Source organism: Peromyscus maniculatus, chromosome 17, assembly GCF_049852395.1.
Source record: "Peromyscus maniculatus bairdii isolate BWxNUB_F1_BW_parent chromosome 17, HU_Pman_BW_mat_3.1, whole genome shotgun sequence".
NCBI lineage: Eukaryota > Metazoa > Chordata > Mammalia > Rodentia > Cricetidae > Peromyscus > Peromyscus maniculatus.
Window position 1 is genome coordinate 25435598 of NC_134868.1, and position 26683 is coordinate 25462280.

Consider the following 26683-nt stretch of genomic DNA (forward strand, 5'->3'; position numbering starts at 1 on the left):
AAATAAGACCAAAATACTTTTACCCTAAAACTAAGGCCTAAGATTTCTCCTTCTAGGTACAGGCCATGAGTTACTGAAACCAGTCAGTCCAGATTCCAGAAACTAGGAAGTGTAAAAGTACAGAGTCACAAGGTAGTCACGGGGTAATGACTGCCAGACTATGGAATGTCCTCTCCCTGGTTCCCTAGGTAACTGACCACAGAAATGTTCCCACCTGAGGGCAGCCAATGAGAAATGGTGGTGGGCAACTAGCCCCTTAGAAGTAAGATTAAGCCATGATTTCTAGAGGCCCCTAGAAGTGAACCAATCAGAATTGTACCAGTACTAGCACCCCTAAATGATGTAACCTTGTGGCTTTTGCCTTTAAAAACTGAGCTTGCAGAGAGGTGGTTACTTCCTCCAGCCTCCACTGTGTTGGATGTATTGGACGAAGTCCTGCCTAGGCTTGTATTGCTTTTACATATGCTTTTGGATGTTCCAAATTAAACCTTGCTTTTGTATTCCAGCATGCTTGTCTTTGATGGTCTCTCTGGGGGTCGAGATCTGGGCACAACACTGACCACACTCAACTCTAAGCTTTTTTTCACAAACTGGAAACTTAGCTGGGTGGGATCTCACCCTAAGCTCACCACTCCCTATATTCCATTTCTTAATCTGTTTATCTCCTTGAACACAGGACTTAGCTCCATTCCACTTCCTGGTGCTTTTTTTTTTCTACTCAAAATTTACATTTTATTTGACCCTGCTCAGCTTGCTCCTTTTCATAATAAATCTTTATAAGCACGAAAACTAGTAACTATACAACAGAGTCAATACTAGGATGTTTTAAGAATTACTCTGTCAACGGAATTAATTCTAAACTCTTTATTTTATCCTCAGGCAGACTCTTTGAACAAAGGCAAAGGTAGTGACTTTCTTCACCAAAATACCACAAGAACAATTTCTAGGCAATGTTCCAAAACTCTTCTCCTCTGAAAACACTTGAGTGAGCCCCCAGCAGTCCAAATAACTCTTAGCACCTCTGTCTTCCATGCTCCTACTAGTATGGCCCATTAAGCAGTGCTTAAAGCTTTCCACTGTTTTCATAACCCAAAGCACCAAAGTCCAAATTCCTCCAAACAAAAACATGGTCAGGCCTATCACAACAATACGTGAGTCCCTGGTACCAATGTTTGTCTTAGGGTTTTTATTGCTGTGAAGAGACACCATGATCAAGGCAACTCGTAGAGAGAGAACATTTAATTGGGGTGGCTTGCTTACAGTTTCAGAAGTTTTATCCATTATCATCATGGCAGGGAGCATGCTGGTGTGCAGGCAGACATGGTGCTGGAGTAGTGGCTGAGAGTTCTACATCTTTCAGGCACCAACAGTGAGTCAACTCAGACACTGGGCAATATCTCAAGCATAGGAAACCTCCAACAAGGCCATAGGCATGCCAACAAAGCTACACCTCCTAATAATGCCACAAAAACTAAAGGTTCTTGCTAGAAACGGGTTGGAAACATGAACATCATCTCAAAATGATGGCAGGTGAGGGACAAGCTGAGAGATTGGAAGCAATCATGTATTAAAGATGAGGCCTCACTGACTTAGGATTCTTTTACTAAAACTGGATCTTATAAGAAGGTGCCCAGATGACTAAAATTCAGCCACTGGAAGAATCTTTATTGATGGCGGGATACAGAATGAGTGAGGTGTTTCAATATGCTGCATTCTGAAGGGTCTGAGAGCATCCACAAAAAGAACTGTGCCATCAATATTTTGGCCTGTTTTATAAAACAAGCAAGTCTCTCTTGCCTTCATTTTTTTTTAAACTGGCACATGTGCTTTCTTTACACTGTGACATCTTCCAAAATAAGAGACACCTGGTGATTTTTGTTGTGCACATGTAATATTATTTATAGATCCATGCCCATGGTGAGTTATGCTATTTGTAGTATTTTGTCAAAGCAATCTTATACCATGTAGCTTTCATGATATTAAAAATTAGATAAGACAAGTGGCTGGAAAGATGGCTGAGTGGTTAAGAGTGCTTGTTCTGAAGTCATGAGGACCAAAGTTTGGATGCTAGCACTCACATAACACTGATATAATGCTTTAGCCCCAGCTCCAAGGTTAGCAGAGCCAGGAGGATTGCTGTGGCCTGCTGTCTTCCAGCCTAGACAGGCCCTGCCTCAAGGAATAGGCAAAGTCATCGAGAAGGACATTTGATGCTTTCTTTTGATGTCTGCATGCATACACCAGCATGCACATCAATGTACACCAATGCACGTGTGCACATGTGTGTGCACACACACACACACACACAAATAAATAAAACCCTCAAAAAAGTTATATAAAATGAATTAGATTTTTAGATCTTTTACAATAAAATTAGTCAAGATAATAACTATTCCTAGTTCTTTTTTTCTCATATTCATGTTTATACTATAGTTACGGGATCACAATGTATATAGAGACACCCATGCCCTCACAACTCAGGCGACGGAGACGCAGCCTTACATGGGCAGAATCATTCTCTTCAGCAAGGGGACATTGTGAAACTGAAAGAGGCTGGAACTGAAGAATATTTGTTTTTCTGGAGAAACTAAAACCCCACATTCCCTCATTTCCTCCGAGACCCGGTGAGAAGCCCTTGCAGTCAGGCAATGGCTAATTGCTAGACAGAAAACATCAGTGCGGCTCCTTGGGCTGAGACTCTACCCATAGGTAATTTTCGTTCCCAGCACCAAGTCCTTTCATCTGCCCCCGTGTCTCCCAAAATTTCAGTGCCCTGGTTGGTAAAGAGTACAGATTGCCATTTCATTTTTGAGAGTCATTCAGAAAGAAAGAATCATACTGCAAGCCTGGGACCAGGAACAGATTGAATTCATTAAAAAAAAAAAAAAAGTACAAGCCAAACTGTTCATCTCTGGTACATGAAAAATTATCACTGTTGTTGTTAAAACCATATGCTCTAGGTAAGAGGACAGGTTTTGTATTCACTGTGACATTTGTTCTGAGGAATGTTAATGCACTTAATGCTAGTATGTGCTTTAGCAGCAATTTGCAAATTTGAAAAGCTACTCAAGAGTTCAAAAATGGGTAAGGAAAATACAAATCCTAGCCTGAGGTATTTCTCAATTGCGTCTGAACATTAGATAACCAGTAAAGACCTACTATGATACTTGGCAATGTTTTATAGCTCAAGGTATGCAGATTTAATTTTTTTAAAGTTTATTTTTATTAGTGTGTGTGTGTATGTGCTTGTGTGTGTGTGTGTGTGTGTGTGTGTGTGTGTGTGTGTGTGTGTGTGCCACATGCATGCAGGTACTCTAGGAAGCCAGAAGAGTGAATAATCTCTCCAACCTCCAAATTTAGCATTTTTTTAGAAAATATTTATTTTAATTTTTGTCTGTGAGAGTGTCTACAATGTGGGTGCCATATGTGTGAAGGTACTGGTATCGGTACCAGAGGAGGCCAGAAAAGAACCTGGATGCCTTCGTTCTGCAGGAAAGAAAGGAATAAAAAAAAAAAAAAACACCCCAGTAAGATTTACAAGAAACAATGGGAGCCATGAGGGAGTGGAATGACAGATTCAAAGAGTTTTCAGAAAAAAAAAAAAATTGAGTAATCATCCTGCATCAATCAAAACTTGCAACAGTAAAAGTGAAGTCATTCCTAGATAAACAAAATGGTTACAATTTGTTGCTAGCCAGCCCAGAAGACACTAAGGCAAAACCCAAGCGATCCCTGACCCTGTTGTCTCACCAGATCATTTGACATAATCCAGCTCCCTTTCTCAATGGAAGCAGTCAACTGCAACCCGACTCCTAGAAGTAAGTCAGAAGGTCCATAAGTAACTGGAACAAGAGTGTTAATGAGTTTTACTCGTCATAGTCAAAATTTATGAGCAATTCAAATGGGCATCCGTTAATGTGTGGGAGAAACACTATGCAGTACACCCATACCATGAGATATTACCCATCAATAAGAAGAAATGGTACACTCATACATGCCATACCATGAATGAATCTTGAAACACACTAGATGCAGATACGGCTCAATGGTATGGTGCCTGCCTACTGTGCATCGAAACTCTGGGTTCAGTCTACAGGACTACTAAAATTTCAGTTCATGTGAAATCTCAAAAACAGGGAGGTCTCTAGATACAGAAAGTATACATTAGTGGTCACTTAGGACTAGAAAGGACACAGGATTGGAAGACGATGGCGAAAGGTAGAAGACTTTCTTTGTGGGCCTATTAGTCAGCCTTACATTACTGTATTGGTTACTTTTCTTTATCACACTATGATAAAGTATTATGACCAAAGCCACTTAAGGAAAAAAGAGTTTCTGTTGACTTGCAGTTCCAGAGGCCTAGAGTCCATAATAGTGAGGAAGCCGTGACTTGGCAGCAGGAGCCGGAAGCTGGCTGATCACGTTTGATCTGCACACAGGAAGCACACGGAGAGAAGAGGAAGTGAGGCAGAGCTAGAAACTCTCATAGCCCCGCCCCTAATGATGTGCTTCCCCCAGCAAGACTCCAAGTCCTAAAGATTCCATACCTCTCCAAAGAGTGCCACCAACTGGGGACAGAGTACTCACATACACGAAGAAAATGTCTCACCCAAACAACTACAGTTACTGTGACTCATATCTGAGAGGTCAACTTCTAAAGGGAAAGAGCTCATAGTTTTAGAGATTCCAGGCCAGGATGGCTCACCCTGTGCTTTGGGCCTGTGGTAGTTTATGTGCCAGGAGCACTCTGAAAAGGAAGACTGTTCACATCTTGGTGAGGAAGCCAAAGAGGGAAAGAGAGGAGCCCAGAATGCTCCTAAAGCCATATCCTTCGTCATCTGGGGACCTCCCACCAGGCCCCACTTCCTAAACATTCATTCTACTGCCTCCCAATATTGCCATGCCGGCAACCAAGCCTTGACCATGTGGGCCCTTGGAGGACATTGAAGATCCAAGCCCCAGCAGAGGGCCATGAAAATTTTCCTAAAGTTGTGGAACCAGAAAGATGGCTCAGTGGGTCGCCTGACAACCTGAGTTCAATCCCCGGAATCCACACAGTGGAAGGAGAGAACCAACTCCTGAAAGTTGTCCTCTGATCACCAAGTGTGGGTGGCACACATGGACGATGCATGCACATGTGCGCTCCACCCCCACCCTGTGCACGCATCCACATGTACACACAAATAACTTTGAAAAATTGTCTGTCTTGATGGTTGTAATCCTGAATATACAAAATCTTCACTGAATTGTGTCATTTAAATGAGTTAATTTTATTCATGAACTGTTATAAAAGTTTATTGTAGCTATCGTGACATTTTTACTCTTAAACACTTTGCAAAACATTTCTTAAAAACCGGTACTAAGCCAGGCGGTGGTGGCACACGCCTTTAATCCCAGCACTTGGGAGGCAGAGCCAGGTGGATCTCTGTGAGTTCGAGGCCAGCCTGGGCTACCAAGTGAGTTCCAGGAAAGGCACAAAGCTACATAGAGAAACCCTGTCTTGAACAACCAAAAAAAAAAAAACCAAAAAAAAAAACAAAAACAAAAAAAAAAAAACGGTACTAAGGGTCCCATAGTTGTATATTTTCTCTGTCTCTTGTCTGTCTCTCTGTCTCTCTCTGTGTCTCTCTCTCAATCTGTCTCTCTCTAACCTTTCTTTGTCTCTGTCTCTCTCTCTGTATGCAGGTAGGCATGTGCATCAGTGTGTTATTATTAATATAGTACTCTCTCTGGGACTCTTCTCAGTCTCAAGAGCCCACAGGCTATAAAGGTCTTCCAGGCATGGAACTGAGATGCAGTGTAGAGGCTCTCTCAAAGGATGGTCAGAAAAGGCTATTGTGCTTTCTCCCTGGAAACTCGGTGCACAAGTAACTCAGCTCTTGCCAAAGAAGTGGGAAAAGACAAGATGAGTAAAATGCTCTCTTGCTGGAGAGAGCATCTCTGACCTTACAATTGTCTTTCCACCATTCTTGTCAGTGAAGATAGCAGCGACGCCGGCCTAGGAAGTCATAGATCGAAGATGGTTGGAGCCACTTTACTGCATGGTCTGTGAGCCAGTGTCCCTGCAGAAACAGAACATACTGTGGGAGAATGCTTTTGTACACTAGTTTAATAAGATGCTGACTGGCCAGTAGCCAGGCAGGAAGTATAGGCAGGATAAGCAGACAAGGAGAATTCTGGGAAGAGGAAAGGCTGAGTCAGGAGTCACCAGCCAGACTCAGAGGAAGCAAGATGACAAGGCAGAACTGAGAAAAGGTACCAAGACATGTAACTAAACAAAAATAAGAATTATGAGTTAATTTAAGTGTAAGAACTAGTCAGTAATAAGCCTGAGCTAAGAGCCAAGCAGTTATAATTAATATAAGCTTCTGAGTGATTATTTTATAAGCGGGTCATGAGACTGCGGGGGCCTGGCAGGACCAGAGAAACCTTCTGACTACAAGAACACATGCCCCGGACAGGGTCATTTTTGGAACACAAATGCCATCTTGTTTGATTCTCAGCACCACACAAGAGCTGCAAAGGGATGCTGCTTCTCGGCTCCCATTTGTTTCCTCCTCCACTGTGCAGGTTAAGATGGTGAGCCCTTCCTCGGACTACAGCTCCCAGGATTCACTAGTTACTGGGAAAGGCCACCTAAGAAGCCACGAAGATTTGAAGCAGCAATGGGCAGGAGAAGATGCACCTGGTGGACACTCAGCCAGGCTCCACACACCAATCCTCTCCAGCATCGCATGTAGCTACCAAGGAGCGGTCCCCCTCAGTATTCCCTGTGAGCTGCTCTCCCACAAGCCAATGGCTAAGAAGTGTCTTCTCATTAAGTCAACATGGCTGAAGTTATTTAAAAAAAAAATCTATTCTAAGTAAATACATACTAAGTATCCCCAATTTAGAGAGAAAAAAAAAACTGGGTAAAAGGAATTGGAAATGTTAGTGTAACCCCACCAGTGAGCAATGCTAGCTAGGCCTGACCTCATGGGAGAAGCAACATTCAAATGTATGCGACCAGAGATAAGGTTCAACATCTTCAAGGAAGAAAGGCCCCTTTCAGCCCCCTCGGATGGTAACGTACCTTTTCTGCACATTCCCAGAACTCCTCATGCAGCATTCTGAAGACGGTGATGTGACGAGAGTTCCTTGCCAACTTGACACGCTTTAGAATCACCTGAGAGACAAGGCCTCTGGACGTATCTGTAGAGCAGTGGTTCTCAGCCTTCCTGATGCTGACACCCTTTTAGTACAGTCCGTCGTGTTGTGGTGACCCCCCTCCCAATCACAAAATGATTTTCATTGCCACTTCACAACTGTAACTTTGCTACTGTATATGCAGCCCCTGTGAAAGGGTCCTCTGACAACCCCCCCCCAAAAGGGGTCGCGGCCCACAGGTTGAGAACCCCTGCGGTAGGGACTTGCGTTAGTTATGTTCGCGGATGCGAGAAGACCCGTGTTAACTGTAGGCTGGAGATCCTGGACAGTGTGACTGGAGGAGCAGGAGCTCATGTTGTTCCCTCTCTGTTTCCCGGCCAAAGCTGGTGGTGTGAGCGGCCACTTCAAGCTCCTGAGGCCTTGATGTCTCTCTCCACCATGATGAAACAACCCCTTTCCCCTTGAGTTGTTGTTGTTGTTGTTGTTGTTGTTGTTGTTGTTATCATCACAGCAGCAGGGAAAGAAGCTAAGACAGGAAGTGGGGCCATTGCTGGGAAGAACCCATGTGGCTCTTAGGCCATTGAAACTGGTTGATGGTTGGAATGGGAAAGAATTTGGCACTTTGAGTTAGAAAAAAAATATATAGCGCATGGGAAGCATTCTTATGGGAGCTTGAGAGGACAAGAATGTGGAAAGAAACATGGACAATGAGAGGCCCAGTCAGAGGTGAACAAGGACTCTTCTAGGAACTGGGCTAGCGACCATTTGTGTGGTACTTTGGCCAAGAATATGGCTTTGTTCGGACTGTGTCCGGAGAACCTTAGTGAAGATGAATTTAGAGATCACGGACTCATTTGTTTGGCACAGAAAATCCCACGCTAGGAGAGCATTCAGGTCAGTCCTGAGAAAGCACCTACAATTGTTAAAGAGATATGAATGCCACCAAAGTGAATGATCCGTGCTACACTGGAATAGTAGGAAAGGTGTCCTGAGGGCAAAACACCACCACTGAAGCCTCCTCTTCTGAAGATCCACATTCATGTAGGAAGAAGAGCCTGTACTCAAGGGTTCCCTCATCCGCAAAAGCAGCTGCCTTGGAAAGCATTTGGTCCTGGTTACCTTTGCCAAGGAGTTTTGCCACAGCAACAGAAAAAGAAATCAGGACAGGAGACAAAGAGATGTATACATCTGGGAGACGTGTACACATCTGGGAGATATGTACACATCTGGGAGGCATGTACACATCTGGGAGATATGCCGTGATTTTTGCTTATTCTCGGCCCTGTGACTTTAAGATGTTTAGTCATGAAAGTGCCTGTTGTGGAAACGTGAGAACCTGAGTTCAAACCCCCAGCACCCACACCAAAGTCATGCGCCACAGCGTGCTTCTGTAACCCCAGAACCAGGGCAGAGGTGGGACAGAAACGGATCGATTCCTGGAGTGCATTCCCTGGCTAGCCTGGCAAATCGAGTTCCAGGCTCTGTGAGAGACCCTGTCTCAAGGCAGAAGGAGAGTGGTTAGTCAAAGAAGATGTTTTGATGTCAACCTCTGGCCTCCACAGATACATATATGTAACACACACACACACAAGTTGAGAATATGATGGTGGGGGGAAACCACCCCAGACCGTCTTGTGGTTGTGGGTGCTGGGACACTTTCCCTTTCTAAAGGCTCTCGGCATATACAAACTTCGTTTCATGTACAAAATTAATTTTTTGTAACTTTCTTTTCACTTATTCTTTGTGTCTTTCACATCATGCATCTCCATCCCATTCATTTCCTGTCCCTGCATACCCACCCTCTGTCCTTGCCGCCTCCCTCCCAGATAAAATTTAAGAGAAAAAAGAAAAAGGGGAGCTGGAGAGATGGCTCAGAGGTTAAGAGCACTGCTTGTTCTTCCAAAGGTCCTGAGTTCAATTCCCAGCAACCACATGGTGGCTCAGTTGGCTCACAACCATCTGTAATGAGATCTGGCGCCCTCTTCTGGCCTGCAGGGATATGTGCAGACAGAACACTGTATACATAATAAATAAATAAATCTTTAAAAATAAAAGAAAAAGAAAAGGGAAAAAAAATCTCATTATGGAAGCTGCAGTGTGACATAGTGAATCACGCAGTAAACCACACATCTTTACTTGCAAGTGTTCACTGCAGAGAGTCATTGGTCTGGTTCGGGGCCTCTGGTTTCTACTACACTGTCTATGCTGGGCCCTCACTGGGACTCCTCTTGGTTATCCGGCTGTTGCCCTGTGCTGTGGAAATCCTGCATATTTGGGTCCCATCATGTGCTCCAGTAGATCACAGATGGGGTGGCTATTGCGGGTGGGCCAACACATAGCCCTGGTTCTGGGCCTAGGTAGTTGTGGGATTGGTCAGCCCGACCGCTCTCCCTTGTCCTCACCACCAGGGGGAGCTCTCCTGCATTGCCCTGGCGAGTTCACCCTTTGCTGCATGAGCAAGGGGCGGGGCCAGTTCTCCTGCTTTCCTGTCCTCAGGGTCGGCTCTCCCATACCTACACCTTCAGGGCCAGCTCTACCTTGTTGCCCAGATGTGGTGTAGGGACCACTCTCGCGAGTGCTGCAGCAGATGAGGGACAGGGTTAGCACAATTTTTTTTTTCTTTTGGTTTTTCGAGACAGGGTTTCTCTGTGTAGCTTTGGAGCCTGTCCTGGATCTCACTCTGTAGACCAGGCTGGCCTCGAACTCACAGAGATCTGCCTGCCTCTGCCTCCCGAGTGCTGGGATTAAAGGTGTGGGCCACCACCGCCCAGCCAAAATTATTTTTTAATATATAAAATTATCTCCAGACACTCTGTAAAAACTACTTACAAAACATCAATTAGCTTCATGTTTAGGTTTGGTTCCCAGTCTCAATTGTTACTGTGTTTGGGTGAGATTCCAAAATCCAAAACAAACAAAAAACAAAACAAAAAAAAACACCCAGATCTGACTAAAGTACTTCCAAGCACTTCCAGAGACACTTCTCTGTTCAACAAAGAAAACTCACACTGGAATGGCCTCGTCTCCAGGTTACTTCTTTTCTTTACTGGTTAATGTTATTTATATCTATACACAGATTTGGTCTGTGGGCACAAGACTGACTGAACTAATTCCAGAGGGTCCAGAACACTCAGGCCAGTTTTCATCATCAAGAAACTTTCTACCATCAGAAAGTGGACAAAACTGGGCTGGAAAGATGCCTCAGCAGTTAAGAACACTGGCTGCTCTTCCAAAAGACCCGGGTTCAAATCCCAGCACCCACATGGCAGCTTACAACTGTCTGTAACTTCAGTTCTAGGGGACACCCTCACATAGATATTCATGCAGGCAAAACACCAATGCACACAAAAGAAAAAGAAAAAAGAAAGTGGACAAAACTGCAGCGTGTCCAGAAGCATTTGTGAACCCATCAGGTATTCTCATGGAGGAGTATTTTTTTAAGGTACCAGCAGAACAGTGGATACTTTTGAATATGCATTCTCATGCCTAGGAAGACTCCAGGATTGCTGAAATTACATTACCGCCTTGAAATCCATGTTATTTGTTTATGGACAAAAAGGGCTTATCTAGCCAGAATCAAACATAAAGCCACATGCAACTGCATTTTCTGGTATTAATATTCTGTGAAATAAGGTGACATTAGAGAGGGATTAGCTCCCCCGACGCACGATTTTACATAAATGAATGCCTGATCCTATAGTTCCTCAGCAGAGCTCCGTGGCTGCAATGTCTCAAACACAGCATCAGCTCCACTTGCCTCTCTTCCTTGTGTGCCCTAAACAAACAGCGACTTTGAATCATGATTTCATTATTGTAGACAGTAGAATTCCATCAACTATCCAGAGCACCAACAACGTCAAAGTTATGAAGGAAAATCTCAACCCAAATTCTCGGTTTACCCATTTCAGGCAATAATCTACAAATCCAGTTCCCGAGTATCCAAAAGTCATAAATATTCAGTGCCTTGGAGTCTTTTCTAATGCTCAAATGAGAAGGCACAGCTTGCTTTTTAGACTAAGTTTTGAACTGCAACTCATAAATAATGAGGTATGTCACCGAAGGCCAAGTAGGCATCCTTCCTTTAGTCTAAACAAAACGTCCTGGGAATGGGCCTCGGAAGAAAGATTCTTGGCGATGTGTGGAGAAGCTCAAGGATATATATCTGTTCTTCTCTATAAATACAGTTCTATCCACCAGTAGCTACTGCATAAGCTGCGCATTATATCACACTTGAGGCTTTTTAAAGGGGTGATTCTTCACACGCGGATAAGTTGAAAACAAGACATTTTCTGTACCCAATAAGTTACTGGCCTCTGAGACCTATAAGGGAAATTTTGAACTGACAATTTTCTTTGGAAAAGCTGTGAATGAAAAATCCTGGCAAGGAATAACTAAATAATATTCTCTTCTGTGTAACTGTTTAATAAATCTTTTTTTTTCTCTAACTAAGATGTATAGGTGCCATAAAGGTAAGTAACATTGCATCCTCCAGACATATTTTACATATATTCTGGCTAAACACAAGATACAATCTAATTTCTACAATAAGTGAATTGGTAAAGTCATGAATCTTAATGTTTGATTGGTTTTTACTTTATGAGCTAAAAGAAAATTTGCATAACAGATTTAAAAAAAAAAAGAATCCTGCTATATGGTCCAGACTGACCTCATTTGCCATCCTCCTGCCTTAGCCCTTCCGAGTGTTGAGAAGACAGCTGTGTGCCACCATGTCTGGAAAGAGATAACTTTATAAGGTTTATAAAAGGTGAAATTGTCCTTTGAAAGGATCTGGCATGTGGTGGAAGGCAGATCCATAAAACATGAGTAAATACTACAATATATTTGTAGTCAATTGCACCAAAAATTCATAATTAAATAAATGATTAATCCTGAAAAGATAAAACTATAAAAATAAACAAACAAACAACTCTTACAGACCAAAATAAGATGCGATAAGCCAGAAGAATGTTCTAATATTGATATATTCTATTTTATGTATATGTTTTGTTTGCACACATGTATGCTACACTCCATACACACCTGGTGCTCAGGGAAGCCAAGGAAAGGTGTTAGACCCCCTTGAACTGGAGTTATGGATGATTATGAGCCATCATGGAGAACTGAACCTGGATCCTCTGTAAGAACAGCAAGTATTTTTAATCAAGGAGCCATCTCTTCAGCCTCCTGAAGAATTTTTTTTAAGTAAAGTTGCTCTTCTGTCCTAAACATCAGATGCCCAGCAGGACCATCTCAGCTCATGATTGTAGAAAAATGTACCAGCCATATTCTAGAACTGGATGGAGATTTAATGAGGGCCACAAAATCTGGCTAAGAATGAACACATGTACAGATGAGCAACACCAAGTGGACTCAGCAGGTTATGTACGTACACACACATATACTTTGATATATGTAACAACAGTAATTAAAGAAGAGGTCATGAATTGGAGAAGGTATTGTGGAATATTATTTTAAGATGTGTTACATTTGTTTATGTTGGGGAACATTTGTTTAGTGAGCAAAGATGTGCTGCATTCTTTTTTTTGGGGGGGGGGGATGTTTTCGAGACAGGGTTTCTCTGTGTAGCTTTGTGCCCTTCCTGGATCTCGCTCTGTAGACGAGGCTGGCCTCGAACTCACAGAGATCCGCCTGGCTCTGCCCCCTGAGTGCTGGGATTAAAGGCGTGTGCCACCACCGCCCAGCTGTGCTGCATTCTTTTATGTTGCATTTGTTTAACTCTGTGAAGCTGTGCTATTGTGCCTGTCTAAAACACCTGATGGTCTAAAAAAGAGCTAAATGGCCAATAGCAAGGCAGGAAAAAGGATAGGTGGGGCTGGCAGATGGAGAGAATAAATAGGAAGAGATATCTGAGAAAGGAGGAGCAAGGAGCGAGAAAAGAAGGGGCCAGCCACACAGCCAGCCACGGAATAAGAAGGGGGGGGAAGGTATGCAGAAATAGAGAAAGGTAAAAGCTCAGAGGTAGAAGGTATATGGGATAATTTAAGTTAGGAAAAGCTGACAAGAAACAAGCCAAGCTAAGGCCGGGCATGCATAAGTAAGAATAAGCCTCTGTGTGGTTTATTTGGGAGCTGGGGGGCGGGGGGGGGGGGGGCGGGGGGGGGGCAAAGAGCAAAGAACAAAGAGCCAAAAGAATAAAAAACAATCAACTACAGGGGGAGCTGTAGGGGGTACACAGGGGGAGTTGGGGAGGGTGAGGGGAGAGCAGAAGCGATGCAGATCCAGTACTCACCTACGAAATTCTCAAAATACCTGTTGTTGTTTTTTTTTAAAAGGTGTGCCATCCCCTCTCTGAATAAGAGCTTGGAACACTTCCTATTGTAAGTGTGTGGCTCTGGAAGTCGGATCTAAGTCCTTACAGGAGCTGGACGAGAGCCCTGCGGCTCGGCTGCATCTCTAGCACCATCACCCCCACCCCACCACCCACCACCCCACCCCTGCCTTTTTTTTTTCTTTTTGAGACAGAATATCACTAAATTTCCCAGGCTGGTCTTGAACTCACGTGGCAGGCAGGGCAAACACTCAGCCTGTGCTCCTCCTGCCTCAACCTTCCCGCAACTGGAATCACACACAGACCTGGCCCTCCAGGCCCCATACGCTATCAGCCTGTGTGCTCGTGACTCTGAAGATGACTGTTCACTGAAGTCTGTCAGCTTCCTGTTCCTCCAGGCTGAAAATCTTTTTGTTGTTGTTGATTTTTTTTTGTTTTTGTTTGTTTGTTTGTTTGTTTGTTTTTTCCGAGACACCGTTTCTCTGTGTAGTTTTGGTGCCTGTCCTGGAACTCACTCTGTAGACCAGGCTGGCCTCGAACTCACAGAGATTCACCTGCCTCTGCCTCCCGAGTGCTGGGATTAAAGGCGTGCGCCACCACCACTGCCCAGCCAGGCTGAAAATCTTGCAGGAAGTGATGTGATTCAACCTGATCTTTCCCTCCTCCCCGTCCCCGTCCCCTTCCCTTCCCCTCCCCTGTGCTTTCCTCTCTACTCCCCTTCCTTCTCCTTCCCTCCCTTCTCTCCCCCTCCTCTTCTCTCTTCTCCTCCCCTTCCTACTTCCCCTCTCCTTCCCCTCCCCTCTCCTTTCTTCCCCTCTCTTCCCCTCCCCTCCCCTCCCTTCTCTTCCCCTCCCCTTCCCTCCCCTCCCCTCTCCTCTCCTCCCCTCCCCTCCCCTCTCTTCTCCCCTCCCCTCTCTTCCCCTCTACTCTCCTCCCCTCCCCTCCCCTCTCTTCTCCCCTCCCCTCCCCTCCCCTCTCTTCTCCCCTCCCCTCTCTTCCCCTCTCCTCCCTTCCCCTCCCCTCCCCTCCCTCCCCTCCTCTCCCCTCCCCTCCCCTCCTCTCTTTCTCCCCTCCCACTCCTTCACTCCTGACTCTCTCCTCCTGCCAACAGCTCTCTAAAACAAGTGACACCATTACCTTTCCTTTATGTACTCTATACCGCGGAACTCTCCTGGAAAGGGCGGAAGTCTGCGCGCACAGCCACTGGGCACACTTGTTCCGTCTTTCATTTGGGTAACAGACACATCGAGACATTTGGTCTTTACATCATACATAACTGGGTTGGTTGGCTTGTTTTTAATTATTTATTTGTATTGCCTACAGCATGCAGCGTGGCGGTCATAGGACAACGGGCAGGGCTCTGCCCACTCCTTCCCCCTTGTTGGTTCTGGGGACCCGAACTCGGGTCATCAGATTTGGCTGCGTCTTTACCTGCTGCGCCATCTTGCTGGCCCATATCAGTTGTACACGCTGTGTCTGTCGTAATTTAGTATGACCCGATTGAAGTTCCCCTTAACAGGGTGAGCTCTCTTTTGCCGTGGGGTCACAGAACTGTTTCCCTAACCCTGGGGACACACAGGTCGGGTGGTTTTCTCATCACTGCGGAGCTGAAGCTGACAGACATCAAACCCCTCATCACATCAAATTAAGCGACATTGGAAACAGAACCCAAATCCGTGCCAACCACTTGAGCAAAGAAAGCCGTGACAGAACCGAAGACCCAAATGTCACACCCAACGCTCTGCAGGCTCAGCCCCCTCCACTACAGGCCTGGCCGTGGCTTGAACTAATTAGAAAGTGCACTTTAGCCAAAGGTTGTTATTCTCTCTTGCAAATCAACAGCTCTCGTCAGCAGCTTTTCCCAGTGGCCCTCAGACACCCTGGCCGACCTTCAAGCACTATTATATCATGAATTATAATAAGCAACCAGTTTGAACTTGGAACTCCAGGCCCAATATTCAAATTACTTTCTCATAACGACTTGGAAAATCATATTTATGTCACAGTAGCTTTTGAGGGGACAGTAACCTGTGACTCTATGCAAATGAATTGCACACGTACAGAAATCTTATTTTCCACCCCTAATTTAATTTTAACTGCAGGAAAACTGTATCTGCCTGGAGGCTACTGTAAACATACTCTGAGTCCACCCCACCTTAAGAGTTCCCCAGAATCCTCTCTCTGTCGATGATTTTTAGACTCCATAATTGTTAGATGGCTAATACCACAAGAAAAACTCACCTCTCCTGGGCCAGTGAGCAGAGCGACAGAAAGCTGGAGTTGCTGTAACAGAAATTCTGTCATTAACTGGGAAGTTCCCAGTGACTAGAGGCAAAAAAGAAAAGAAAAAGAAAAATCGAGGCATCGTTACAGACTTCTTGAGAGCGGCTGGAGCCACAACTAGGAGTCAGGGATGTGTGACGGCTACATGGCCTTAAAGTGGCTGTTAAGTCACAGAACCGTGACGCTCAAAGGTAACTTAGAAAAGGTTTAACTCAAACATCCTTAGAGAGCTCAAGGTCTCGGAAGCTGAAGGGCTCCCTCAAGGTCATCCAGGGAGCCTTGGACAAGATCCCAATTGGAGTCTTTAACATTTTCCTGAGCTCTGCTCCACAGACTCAGGATATTGGATGGTAAGGAATAAAATCAGAAGTCTGGCGTGTGGTATGCAGATCCCAGTTGTTTACTGTTTAGTGGGTACCCAGGCTAGTGACACCTACTCTCTGCCTGCCTTTGGTTGAACATCAAAAGCTACATACGTTTTTCTCATTGAAATAGCGTCTCACAGGAAACAATGTCCACTGCGTATATCTTACCTGCTGTTTAGAGTCAAGAACTGGCAATCAAGCTTGGTGGTGGTGGCGCACACCTTTAATCCCAGCACTTGGAAGGCAGAGACAGGTGAATCTCTGAGTTCAAGGCCAGCCTGGTCTAGAGTGAGTTCTGGGACAGCCAGGGCTACACAGAGAAACTCTGTCTCTGTCTCAAAAAAAAAAAAAAAAAAACTAATGAAAAAAGAACTGGCAATCAATGCCATTGTAGAGTATAATCCATTTCATAATATCTGTCCATAGAATAATTCACCTTGCAGAAAATGTTTTTAGGGATGAAGATAGAGATCAGTTGGTAGGGTGCTGCCATGCATCTTGAGGTTCACTTCCTAACACCAAAGGGGGGGGGGGACATCATGGAATGCCCAATCAGAAAGCAGCATACATCTCACCACTAACAAGGCTGAGACTGAAGGATTGCCCTGAGCCATGTAGCTAATCTTAGCTATATTGTGAATTCCAAGCCAGCCTGGGCTACAAAGAGAGACCCTGTCTCCAAAAATTGAATGAACAAAAGAAGGAAGAGGTATTGCGCATGTGTGTGCATACACACATACACTCAAGTGGGGAGAACCGGATAATAAATCCTTTAAATTGAAACATAAAATTAGCATATGATCCAATCAATAATTGTACTTTTCCAATGCAAAGTTCTCCTTCTTTAACTGGGAACTTTCATAATACCTCTGAGCATGAGCCCCTAAAGAACTGAAGTCCAGATTTCTATAGACATTTATATACAGCTGTGCACAGAAATGTTATTCACAATCGCCAAAAGGTGAAAATGCTGTGTCCATCAACAGATGACTTGGTGTACACACACACACACACACACACACACACACACACACACACACTGAATGCGATTGTTACTCCCCTTTTAAACACGGTGAAAGAGAAGACAGCAAAGAATAAAATCTCCAGGAATGTGACTCCCCTCCGAGACAACAACTGCATGATCACAGGTGGTAGCATCAATGCTTTGGAACTCAGGAGTCCCTTGAAGGAAATCCTGTAGTTTCCAGAGTAAAGCTTGAGTGGTGTTTCACTGTAACTAATTGTGGCCAGTGTCTCTTACCTCTTAGCATGGTAGCAGCTACCCATCTCTCCAGGCCTGAGGGAGGCAGCTGAACAATGCGTGGGAACCAAGGGACACAAAAGAACCAGTTCCCCAAATATCCAGGGTCTATGCTGCAGCTGGAGTTTTCTCTCCAGGTCCCGACAAGCCCTGGCAGTCCGACAGCCCACTTATAAAATAAACACACAGACGCTTATATTACTTAAACTGTTTGGCCTAATGGCTCAGCTATATCTTAAATCAATCCATTTCTATTCATCTATAAGTCGCCACGTGGTTCGTGGCTTACCAGTATCTTAACATCTGTTTGTCATGGCAGCGGCTGGCAGCGTCTCTCTGACTCAGCCTTCCACTTCCCAGAATTCTCCTCTCTCCTTGTCCCGCCTCTACTTCCTGCCTGGCTACTGGCCAATCAGTGTTTTCTTTATTAACCAATCAGAGCGGCACATTTAACATACAGAACATCCCACAGCACTATGCTGTGACCGCTGGCTGCTCATTCGGATCACAGAGGTGCACCTGGAAAGATGTGGCCAATGCTGCCCTGCCCCCACGTTGCTGCAAGCCCCTCCACTTCTGGCTGAAGTGACTTCAGCCCCTGGCTCCCATCACATCTCTCTTTTCCTCTTTTCAGAGTCCAGATAGCAAAACCAAGAGTACCTTCAAAAGCAGCTGGATTTATGGGAGAAATACAAAGTGACCATGCATGCCTGAGTGAGGGCATGCCTTAGGCCAATCTTGGTCACAGAGACAGACCACAAAAAGAACAATAACAACAAAATGCAAATCCTGCTGGGCGTGGTGGCGGTGACATTCAGGCTCGGTAGAACAGAGGCAGGCAGATCTCTGTGGGTTCTAGGCCCTCTGTTCTCCACGGCAAGTTCCAGACACAGGTACATAGCAAGAGCCTGTCCCACTAAATAGTAAATTAAACTAAATAGTACAAATTTAAAAAAAAAAATCTGTGTAAAAGCAAGAATATGATTCTAAAAATCACCTGGGGTTGAAAAATGGCTCAGCATTTAAGAATACTTACTGCTCTTCCAGAGGGCCTGAGTTCAATTCCCATCACTCACATGGCAGCTCCCAACTGTGTGTAACTCCATTTTCAGGGGATCTATCTGATGCCTTCTTCTGATATTCATGGGATCCTGCACATATGTGTACTTACATATATTTTCAGGCATACACACACATTCACATAAAGTTAAATAATTTTTTAAAGAAGAATCACCTTATTGTTAGATTCAAGTATACAGTTTCAGTTAAAAATAAAACCACAGCTGGGCGGTGGTTGCACATGCCTTTAATCCCAGCACTCAGAAAGCAGACCAGGCCAATCTCTGTGAGTTTGAGGCCAGCCTGGTCTACAGGGTGAGATTCAGGACAGGCACCAACACTACACAGAGAAACCCTGTCTCGAAACCCCCCTCCCCCCAAAAAAAACCACCAAGCAAACAAAGAAATAGGAAAGTTATGGCATGGCAATCGACAGAAGCTGCCCCTTAAAAAACTGATGAGGTATGAACCATTGCTGAAGATACACACTGTAACTGCAGAATTTAGAAAAAGCCAGTCTCAAACTGAATGGGAAACTCCCTCTATGCTGGCTAGTTTTTCACAGGGCTGGAGAGTGCTGTGTAGCCTGCTGGGGGAGAAAAGACATCGGTAGTCTTACTCAGTGACGGAAGCTGCGTGCTGCAATCCTGACCTTTCAAGTTGTGCCTACTGGAGCAATGGCAGTATAACTGTTTGTTATGCGGTAGCTATTTTCCACAAGAGGGAATTTCATACTCAGTACTACTGTAGTCCTGGTGATCAAGCCATCAAGCCCATGGCTGGGGAGGTCCTAGGCCCCAGAGTTGAACTGCTTTTGTGAGTGTGTGTGTGCTAAGAGGTCAAACTTATACACACATATAATGACCAGTGCTTATCTTTAAATGCTCTGGCCAGCAGGGTCTTCAAGGGGACCTGAAGGGAGGGCCGGTGAATGAGAGGGACACGAGACACAAAGAATGAGAGCAAGACAGGACGTCTGATCAAGCTCCAAAATTTTATTTTCCTCTTAGGGCATATATAGGTGGGGGCAAAGTGGGGTGCAAGCAGGGAGGGACTTTAATCATGGGTTGTTCAGACAGCAGGGAATGTTGCTATGGGCATCATCTATTCTTGCCTAACTGCAGCGCAGTCACCTGATTTCTGAGAGGAGGTTCTGGTATTTGTGAGAAGAGGTTCTGGTGCTATGGACACTTAAGCAAGGCCTAGATCTAGGAAAAGAGGAGAGAAGCCCAAATATGGCGGCATGTGTGTCAAGGGTCGCTTAGGCTTATGGCTCCCGTCATTTATACAGGACATCTATATTAACCCAACTGCTACCGAAGCTCAGAGAACATTTTGGAAGAGGAGGAAGAAAGAATTCAAGAGCTGCAAGATAAGAAGTACCAAGAAATACTGTCTTCTAGACATGAGATGGCCAGCTCACTCACAAACCCACAGCCACTGGGTTGCCCGCCTAAGAACTGCCACACTCATGCACTATATGGTTGATACTAACTGGAGACAGTGGGTCATCAGAAAAAGAAAAAAGAAAAAAGAAAAAAGACCAAGTCTGGGGATTAAGGGGGACATAGGGAGAATTAGAGGTAGGGAATGTGGGGTAGATATGATCGTATTTCATTGTATACATGTAGGAAATTCTCAAAGAAAATTAAAAATTGTGGTGAGATATTGTGTACCCTAGTAAACTTGCCTGAGGATTAGAGGACAGAGCCAGTCACTAGATTAGACACAGAGGTCAGGCAGTGGTGGCACATACCCTTAATCCCAGCAGTTGAGATCTCATGCCTTTGCTTGGGAAGCACACAAACCTTTAATCCCAGGAAGTAATATGGCAGGGCAGAGAAAGATATATAAGATGTGAGGAAACAGGAACTCATTCTCTTTAGGCTGAGGACTTCGTAGAGGTAAGAACTAGCGGCTGCTGTTCTGCTTCTCTGATCTTTCAGCTTTTACCCTGATATCTGGCTCTGGGTTTTTGTTTTTTGTTTTTTGTTTTTTTAATTAAAAGACCATCTAAGATTTAAACAACAGAAAATAAATATAAATAATAAAACAAGTTCTTTATAAAGAAATTCAAAACCCAAGGAGAGCCAGCAAGTTGCTTCAGCGGGTAAAGACACTTGCCACCAAGCCTGACAAGCTGAACTTGATCCCCAGATCCCACGTGGTGGAAGTAGAGAAATGACTCTTGCAAACTGACCTCTGACCTCCACTCACACAGCATGCCATGAGTGCTCATACACATCACACACAGACACACAGACAGGCACCAAGTGAATGCACGGGCAAAAGCTAAAATTCAGTGTCCTTTTTATAATAATGAACAACAACATTACATATTTGTTAAATGAGTGAACGCGTTAGCAGCAGCCCTCACCCAGAAGAAGTACTGAGAAAGAAGAGAGAGAGGTCCCAAAGCCACATGAAAGAACAAAGTTCTCCGTAGATGAAAACCTGTGGACAACTACAGAGTGAAATATAATCGCAACTTTACCGTCTAATCCCACATTTTTGTTTCCTCCGTAATTTAGGAGACCTGTGCATTCCGATGACTTAGTTTGGGGGTGCACAGTGTAGGAAGCGGGCTGTTTCTTTGTCTGCTGCCGAGGTTAAGCTGATGTAAATGCAAACCAGAGCCTTGAAGCTGCAGGATGTAAAATGAAATCCCCCACACTACCCACATGGAAAATGAGAGAGTCTACGCAGAAGGAAGTAAGACACAAATGTAAGTACTTCACTTCAAAAAACTCAACCGAACACGAAAGAAGAGCGCAACGCAATGAATAAGGCATACATAAAACAAATGGGGGGAAATGTTAGAAGCAAGTAGCTCCCGATTAGCAATTAACCTTTTTAAAAATCAATCTTCTCTCTCCAAATTGAAAAAATACTCTTCCTCAGTCATTCCCAACAAATGACAAAATGAAGAAGATTCATGGGGTGACCCCATTCTCCTATCAGGAGGGAGATGGGGTTTCCTCTCAGAAAAGGCATCTTAGGAAATGTCCAGGTGGCCATTTGATTCAGATAAACAAGGGCAGACATATATATGACTCAATCATATATACGTCTGTTTACAATCAACTTGATTGTCGGTACACAGGACTGTGAAGAAGTTTGACATATGCATTAGTTACTGTTTCCACTGCTGCAACAAAACCCTTGACAAAAACGGTCAAGTAGAGAAGGCTTGTTTTGGCTCATAGAGAGTACATCCATCATGGCAGGGAAGTCTGGAGGCAGGAATGTGAGGCCGCTGGTCACATTCCATTCATAGTTTGAGCAGAGAGAGATGAATGGTGGTACGCAGTTCACATTCTCCATTTCAGTCAGTTTAAGACTCCAGCCAAGGTACGCTACCATCTACATCAGGATAATTCTTCCAACGCCAGTAAACCCAATTTACAAACACCCTTACAGACATGCCCAAAGGCTTGTCTCTGACATGATCCTTGTCCCACTGACAATCAACAATAACCATCACAACATACATGGACCCATCAGTGTGTGAACCTAAACACATCACAGGAATTACTGTGCGGCTATAGGCTATAGGCTATAGGTGAAAGACGAACACTGTGCATTAGTTGACTACCCTTGGCAGAGCATCAGTAAAACACTACAGTAGACACGCTTCTCATTGGACGTCAGTGATGGGAGTTTACACGACAGCATCAATTCTAACATCCTAAGGGAATTACAGGACAATACCCATCACCCAGCCTGTCAATGTGTACGAGATAATCCAGGTGGCCACATGGCGAGCTCCTTGCCTGCGTTGTATCAAGACCCAGGAAGGGTGGTAAAGCAGGGGCTGGAGGGCAAAGAGCTGGAGTTCTACATGAAGATCAAAGCCGGAAAGCCAAATCAATCATCGTGAGTCGATCGTGTCATAAAATTGTTTTTTTTTAATTGACACAGTTAGCTAGATGAGACAAAAAGATGACTCAAATAGGTCTGGAGAGATAACTCAGAGGTTAAGAGCACCGGCTGCTGTTCCAGAGGACCTGAGCTCTGTCCCAAGCACCCACACGGTGGTGTAACTCCAGTCCCAGGGGAATCCAGCACCCTCTTCTGGCCTCCGTGGGCACTACATGCACATGATGCACAGATATACAAGCAGACAAAACATCCATACACATGAAATAAAAATAAATGAAAGATCTCAAAAAAAAAATTAAGAAGGCTCAAATAACCTAAAGGAACTATGGAAATCAAGACATGACTACAGACTCAATACAAATAAAAAAAAGACAATGAAGGAGTATTATGAACAGGTGTATCATGGCAAAGTGAGCAACTTAGATGAAATTCTTAGAGGTTCCAAAATCTTACCAAAACTAAATCACAAAGAAATAGAAGATCTAATAAACATAAGCAAGCTGGATCAGTGATTATAAATCTCCCAGCAAAGAAAAAGCCCTGGACCTAATGGCTTTACAGGTGGATTCTACCACATATTTACAGAAATCAACACTAATTCTTTTCAAACACTTCCCAAAATACTATAAAGGAAGGTACATTTTGTATTGTATTCTATGAGACTAATATTACCCTGATACCAAAGCCAGACAGTGACACTTAAAGAAAGAATAACTGTGACCAACAATCTCCTATAAATATTGATGCAAAACTTCTCAACAAATACTGTCAGCTGAGTTCAGCAGCAGGGTGAAATGAATAAAGGTCATGACTAAGTGGAATTTATTCCTGTAATCAAGGAAGTTCTGCATAGAAGCCCTGGACAGTGTAAGACACTGCCTAACAGAATGAAGGAGGGGGTGGGGAAAGCCACAGTCATCTCAATTGATACAGGAAAGAGGTCCTGAGTTCAATTTCCAGCAACCACATGGTGGCTCACAACCATCTACAATGAGATCTGGTGCCCTCTTCTGACCTGCAGGCAGAACACTCATTGTATACATAATAAATAAATAAATCTTAAAAAAAAAAAAAAAAGAATTTCACATAATAGAACACATTTTAGGAGGAGAAAGAAAGTGCCTCAATGCAACAGTAGCCAATTATGAAAACCCACAGTGGACATCAATAGTGAAAAACTAAAAAACGTTAAGTCAATGATCAGGAATGATCTCTGTTTTTGACATGTCTATTCAACATAACACTAACAACCTCTAATTAGAATAGTTATTCAAGAAAAATAAATGAAGCTGGGGAGTTTAATCCTCAGAACCTATGTTATTAAACACAAACAAACAAACAAACAAACAAAAGCCAGACACAGTGGCATATTTGTAATCCCAGCAATGGGAGGTAGAGATGGGCAGATTCGAGCTTACTGGTCAACCAGCCCAGCCCACCTGCTGAGTTCCAGGCTAGGGGGTGACTCTGTCTCACAAGGCAAGGTAGGCGGTACCCTGAGGACTAACAGCTGAGAATGACCTGTAGCCTCACACATATGCTCACACAAGCACAAACAAATAAATGACTAAACACATGACATCCACATTGAGAAGAAAGTAAAATTATCCTTGTTTGTCCATGACATGATCTCATATGAATAAAAAATCCTAAAGACTCCACACACAAAAAAGTTAGAATTGAGATATAAATTCATCAGGACTGGAGAGATGACTCAGAGGTTGGGAGCATTTGTTTGTTTGCTTGCTTGCTTTATTTGTTGGTTGGTTGGTTGGTTTTTTGAGACAGGTTTCTCTGTGTCGCCTTGGCTGTTCTGGAACTCACTCTGTAGACCCAGCTGGCCTCGAACTCAGATCTGCATGTCCCCGCCTGGCTTGCATTTGTCGTTCTTATAGAGGACTCAGTTGGGTTCCCAGCTCCCACACAGCAGCTTACAACTATTCTTAACTTCAATTCCAGGGGATCTAGCACCTTCTTCTGGCCTCCTTGGACACCAGACACACATGAAATACACATACATACATGCAAGGCAAAACATCATACACATAAAAAAAATGACATATCTTTTCATAAAAGAAATCCTTCAAAACAGCAAAATACACAACACACAAAGATCAGGTGCATTTGCATGTGTTGACAAGGCAATCTGGAAGGGGAATTCTGAAAGCACTTATCACTAACAAGACAATGTCATCAACCAAAATAAAATACTCAGCAATTAACCACGGAGATGAAGGACTCGTAAAATGAAAACTATAAAATATTGCTGAAAGACGTTTAAAAGACAAAACTAAAAGCATATAGCCAGGCAATGGTAGTGCATGCCTTTAATCCAAGCACTCGGGAGGCAGAAGCAGATGGGTCTCTGTGAGTTTGAGGCCAGCCTGGTCTACAAAAGCAAGTTCCAGGACAGCCAGGGCTGTTACACAGAGAAACTCTGTCTCAAAAAAACAAAACAAAACAAAAAGCATATGGTTTGGAAACCTTAATACTATTAATCTGTCAATTTGATGAAAACAATCTGTAAATTCAATGCAATCACTATCAAAATTCCATTTTGTTTTGTTTTGTTTTGCAGAAATAAAAAAGTCCATCCTATTCACAAAGAGGATCAAAGGATCTCTAGTTACTAAAGCAATGTTAGGAAACAAAAACAAAGATAAAGGGTGTAGCCTTTCTAACGTTAAAGCTTAATACAAAGATAAAATGACCGAAAGTGTGGCTCTGTGGCTAGAGAGAGATCTGTGCCACTCAGACAGTAGAGTGATTGTGTAGCATGCACAGAACTCTGGGTTCAATCGCCAACATCGCACAAACCCTGCATGGTGACACACTCCTGTGACCCCAGGTCTCACGGGTAGAAGGGCAAGGATCAGAAGCCCAAGGTCACTCCTGGCTACAAAGTGAGTTCAAAACCAACCTGGATTACAGGAGAATCTGTCTAAAAAGACAAAGCAAAGCAAAACAAAACAAAAAAAAACTCAAAGCAACAACTGCAAAAGTGTGATTCTGACATATGGACAGAATGACTGACCAAGGGAATTGAACAGAAAGCCCGAAAGAAATTACTTACCTTTATCAAAAAATGATTTTCTGATAAGGGTTTTAAGAATGTGGATGAGGGAAAGACAATTTCCAAGAAAGGCACTAAGAAAGTGGATGTGTACATTCAGAAGACCCTTAACAAATAGAGTGCACAAAAATCAACCTGAAATGAGTCAGAGACCTCACCTATTATATAACACTCATAGTGATTATAATAATAAAACAAGCAAGCAAACAAACGAACGAGCAGGAGCTGGAGAGATAGCTCAGCCATTGAGAACACTTTCTACCACTCCAAAGGACTCTGGTACAGTTCCCCACACCCACCTAATAGCCATCTGTATCTCCAGTTCCAAGGGATCTGACCTCCTCTTCTGGCCTCTCTGGGCACCAGGCACCCATGCAGTGCACAGACATACATGCAGGCAAAACACCCATCACACATATGCAAAAATTAAAGTAACAAACAAACAAACAAACAAACAATTAATTAATTAATTAAACATCCAAATCTTCATGGAATTGATGTGAACAAGAATGTCATGTGTATGTCACTAAAGCATAGACAACCAAAGGAAAAATCCAACAAGTTCAACATAAAAATGTGTGCATCAAAAAACAGTTCCAACTGGGCAACAGTGGCGAGTGCCTTTAATCCTAGCACTTGGGAGGCAGAGGCAGGCGGATCTCTGTGAGTTCAAGGCCAGCCTGGTCTACAAAAGTGAGTTCCAGGACACACAGAGAGACCCTGTCTCAAAAAACCAAACAAACAAACAAACAAACCCCAAACAACCCAACTCACAAACAAGATGTACATGAAAAGATACTCAACACTGTTAACCGTTAAGAAAATAATGAACACTATGAGGAAACACCACTTCTTACCCATTCAGCGGCTACTATCAAAAAAAGATGAGCCATGCCTAGTGCCACAGGCCTAGAACCCCGGCTGCTTAGGATGCTAAGGCAACAAAACCACAGGTTCACGGTACGTCTGAGCTACAGAGTCAGTTCAAGGCCAGCCAGGGCAGCTTAGTTAGACCTTATCTCAAAACGCATATCAAAAGATAAGGTCGGAATACGGCTCAGTGGTAGAGGACTGGCCTAGCATGCTTGAGCCCCTGAGTTTAATCAACGCTACCACAAAAAGATAATAATAAATAAAGTGTCGAACTCAGCTTCAGTTGCCAACTGGACACTTGGCACCTTCCATGGAGGAATGGTATCTCTTGGATTGGCTTGCGGGCATGTCCGCAGGGCAGGGCATTTTCTTGATTGCTACCTGATGCAGGGGGGTTACACTCACTGTGGATGGTGCCATCCCAGGGCAGGTGGCCCTGGGTTGTATGAGGA

General features: G+C 43.9%; 1 protein-coding gene across 1 annotated transcript in view; it reads right to left on the bottom strand.

The window, feature by feature from the left end:
- The window catches only part of Dctd (dCMP deaminase), a 93694-nt gene extending 77841 nt beyond the window's left edge, over nt 1–15853 (bottom strand). Inside the window, exon 1 of the mRNA XM_076553320.1 lies at nt 15677–15853. Coding sequence (XP_076409435.1) covers nt 15677–15739 — 63 coding nt within the window. The 5' untranslated portion in view covers nt 15740–15853. The remainder of the gene's footprint in view (nt 1–15676) is intronic.
- Between the last annotated feature and the right edge of the window lie 10830 nt (nt 15854–26683).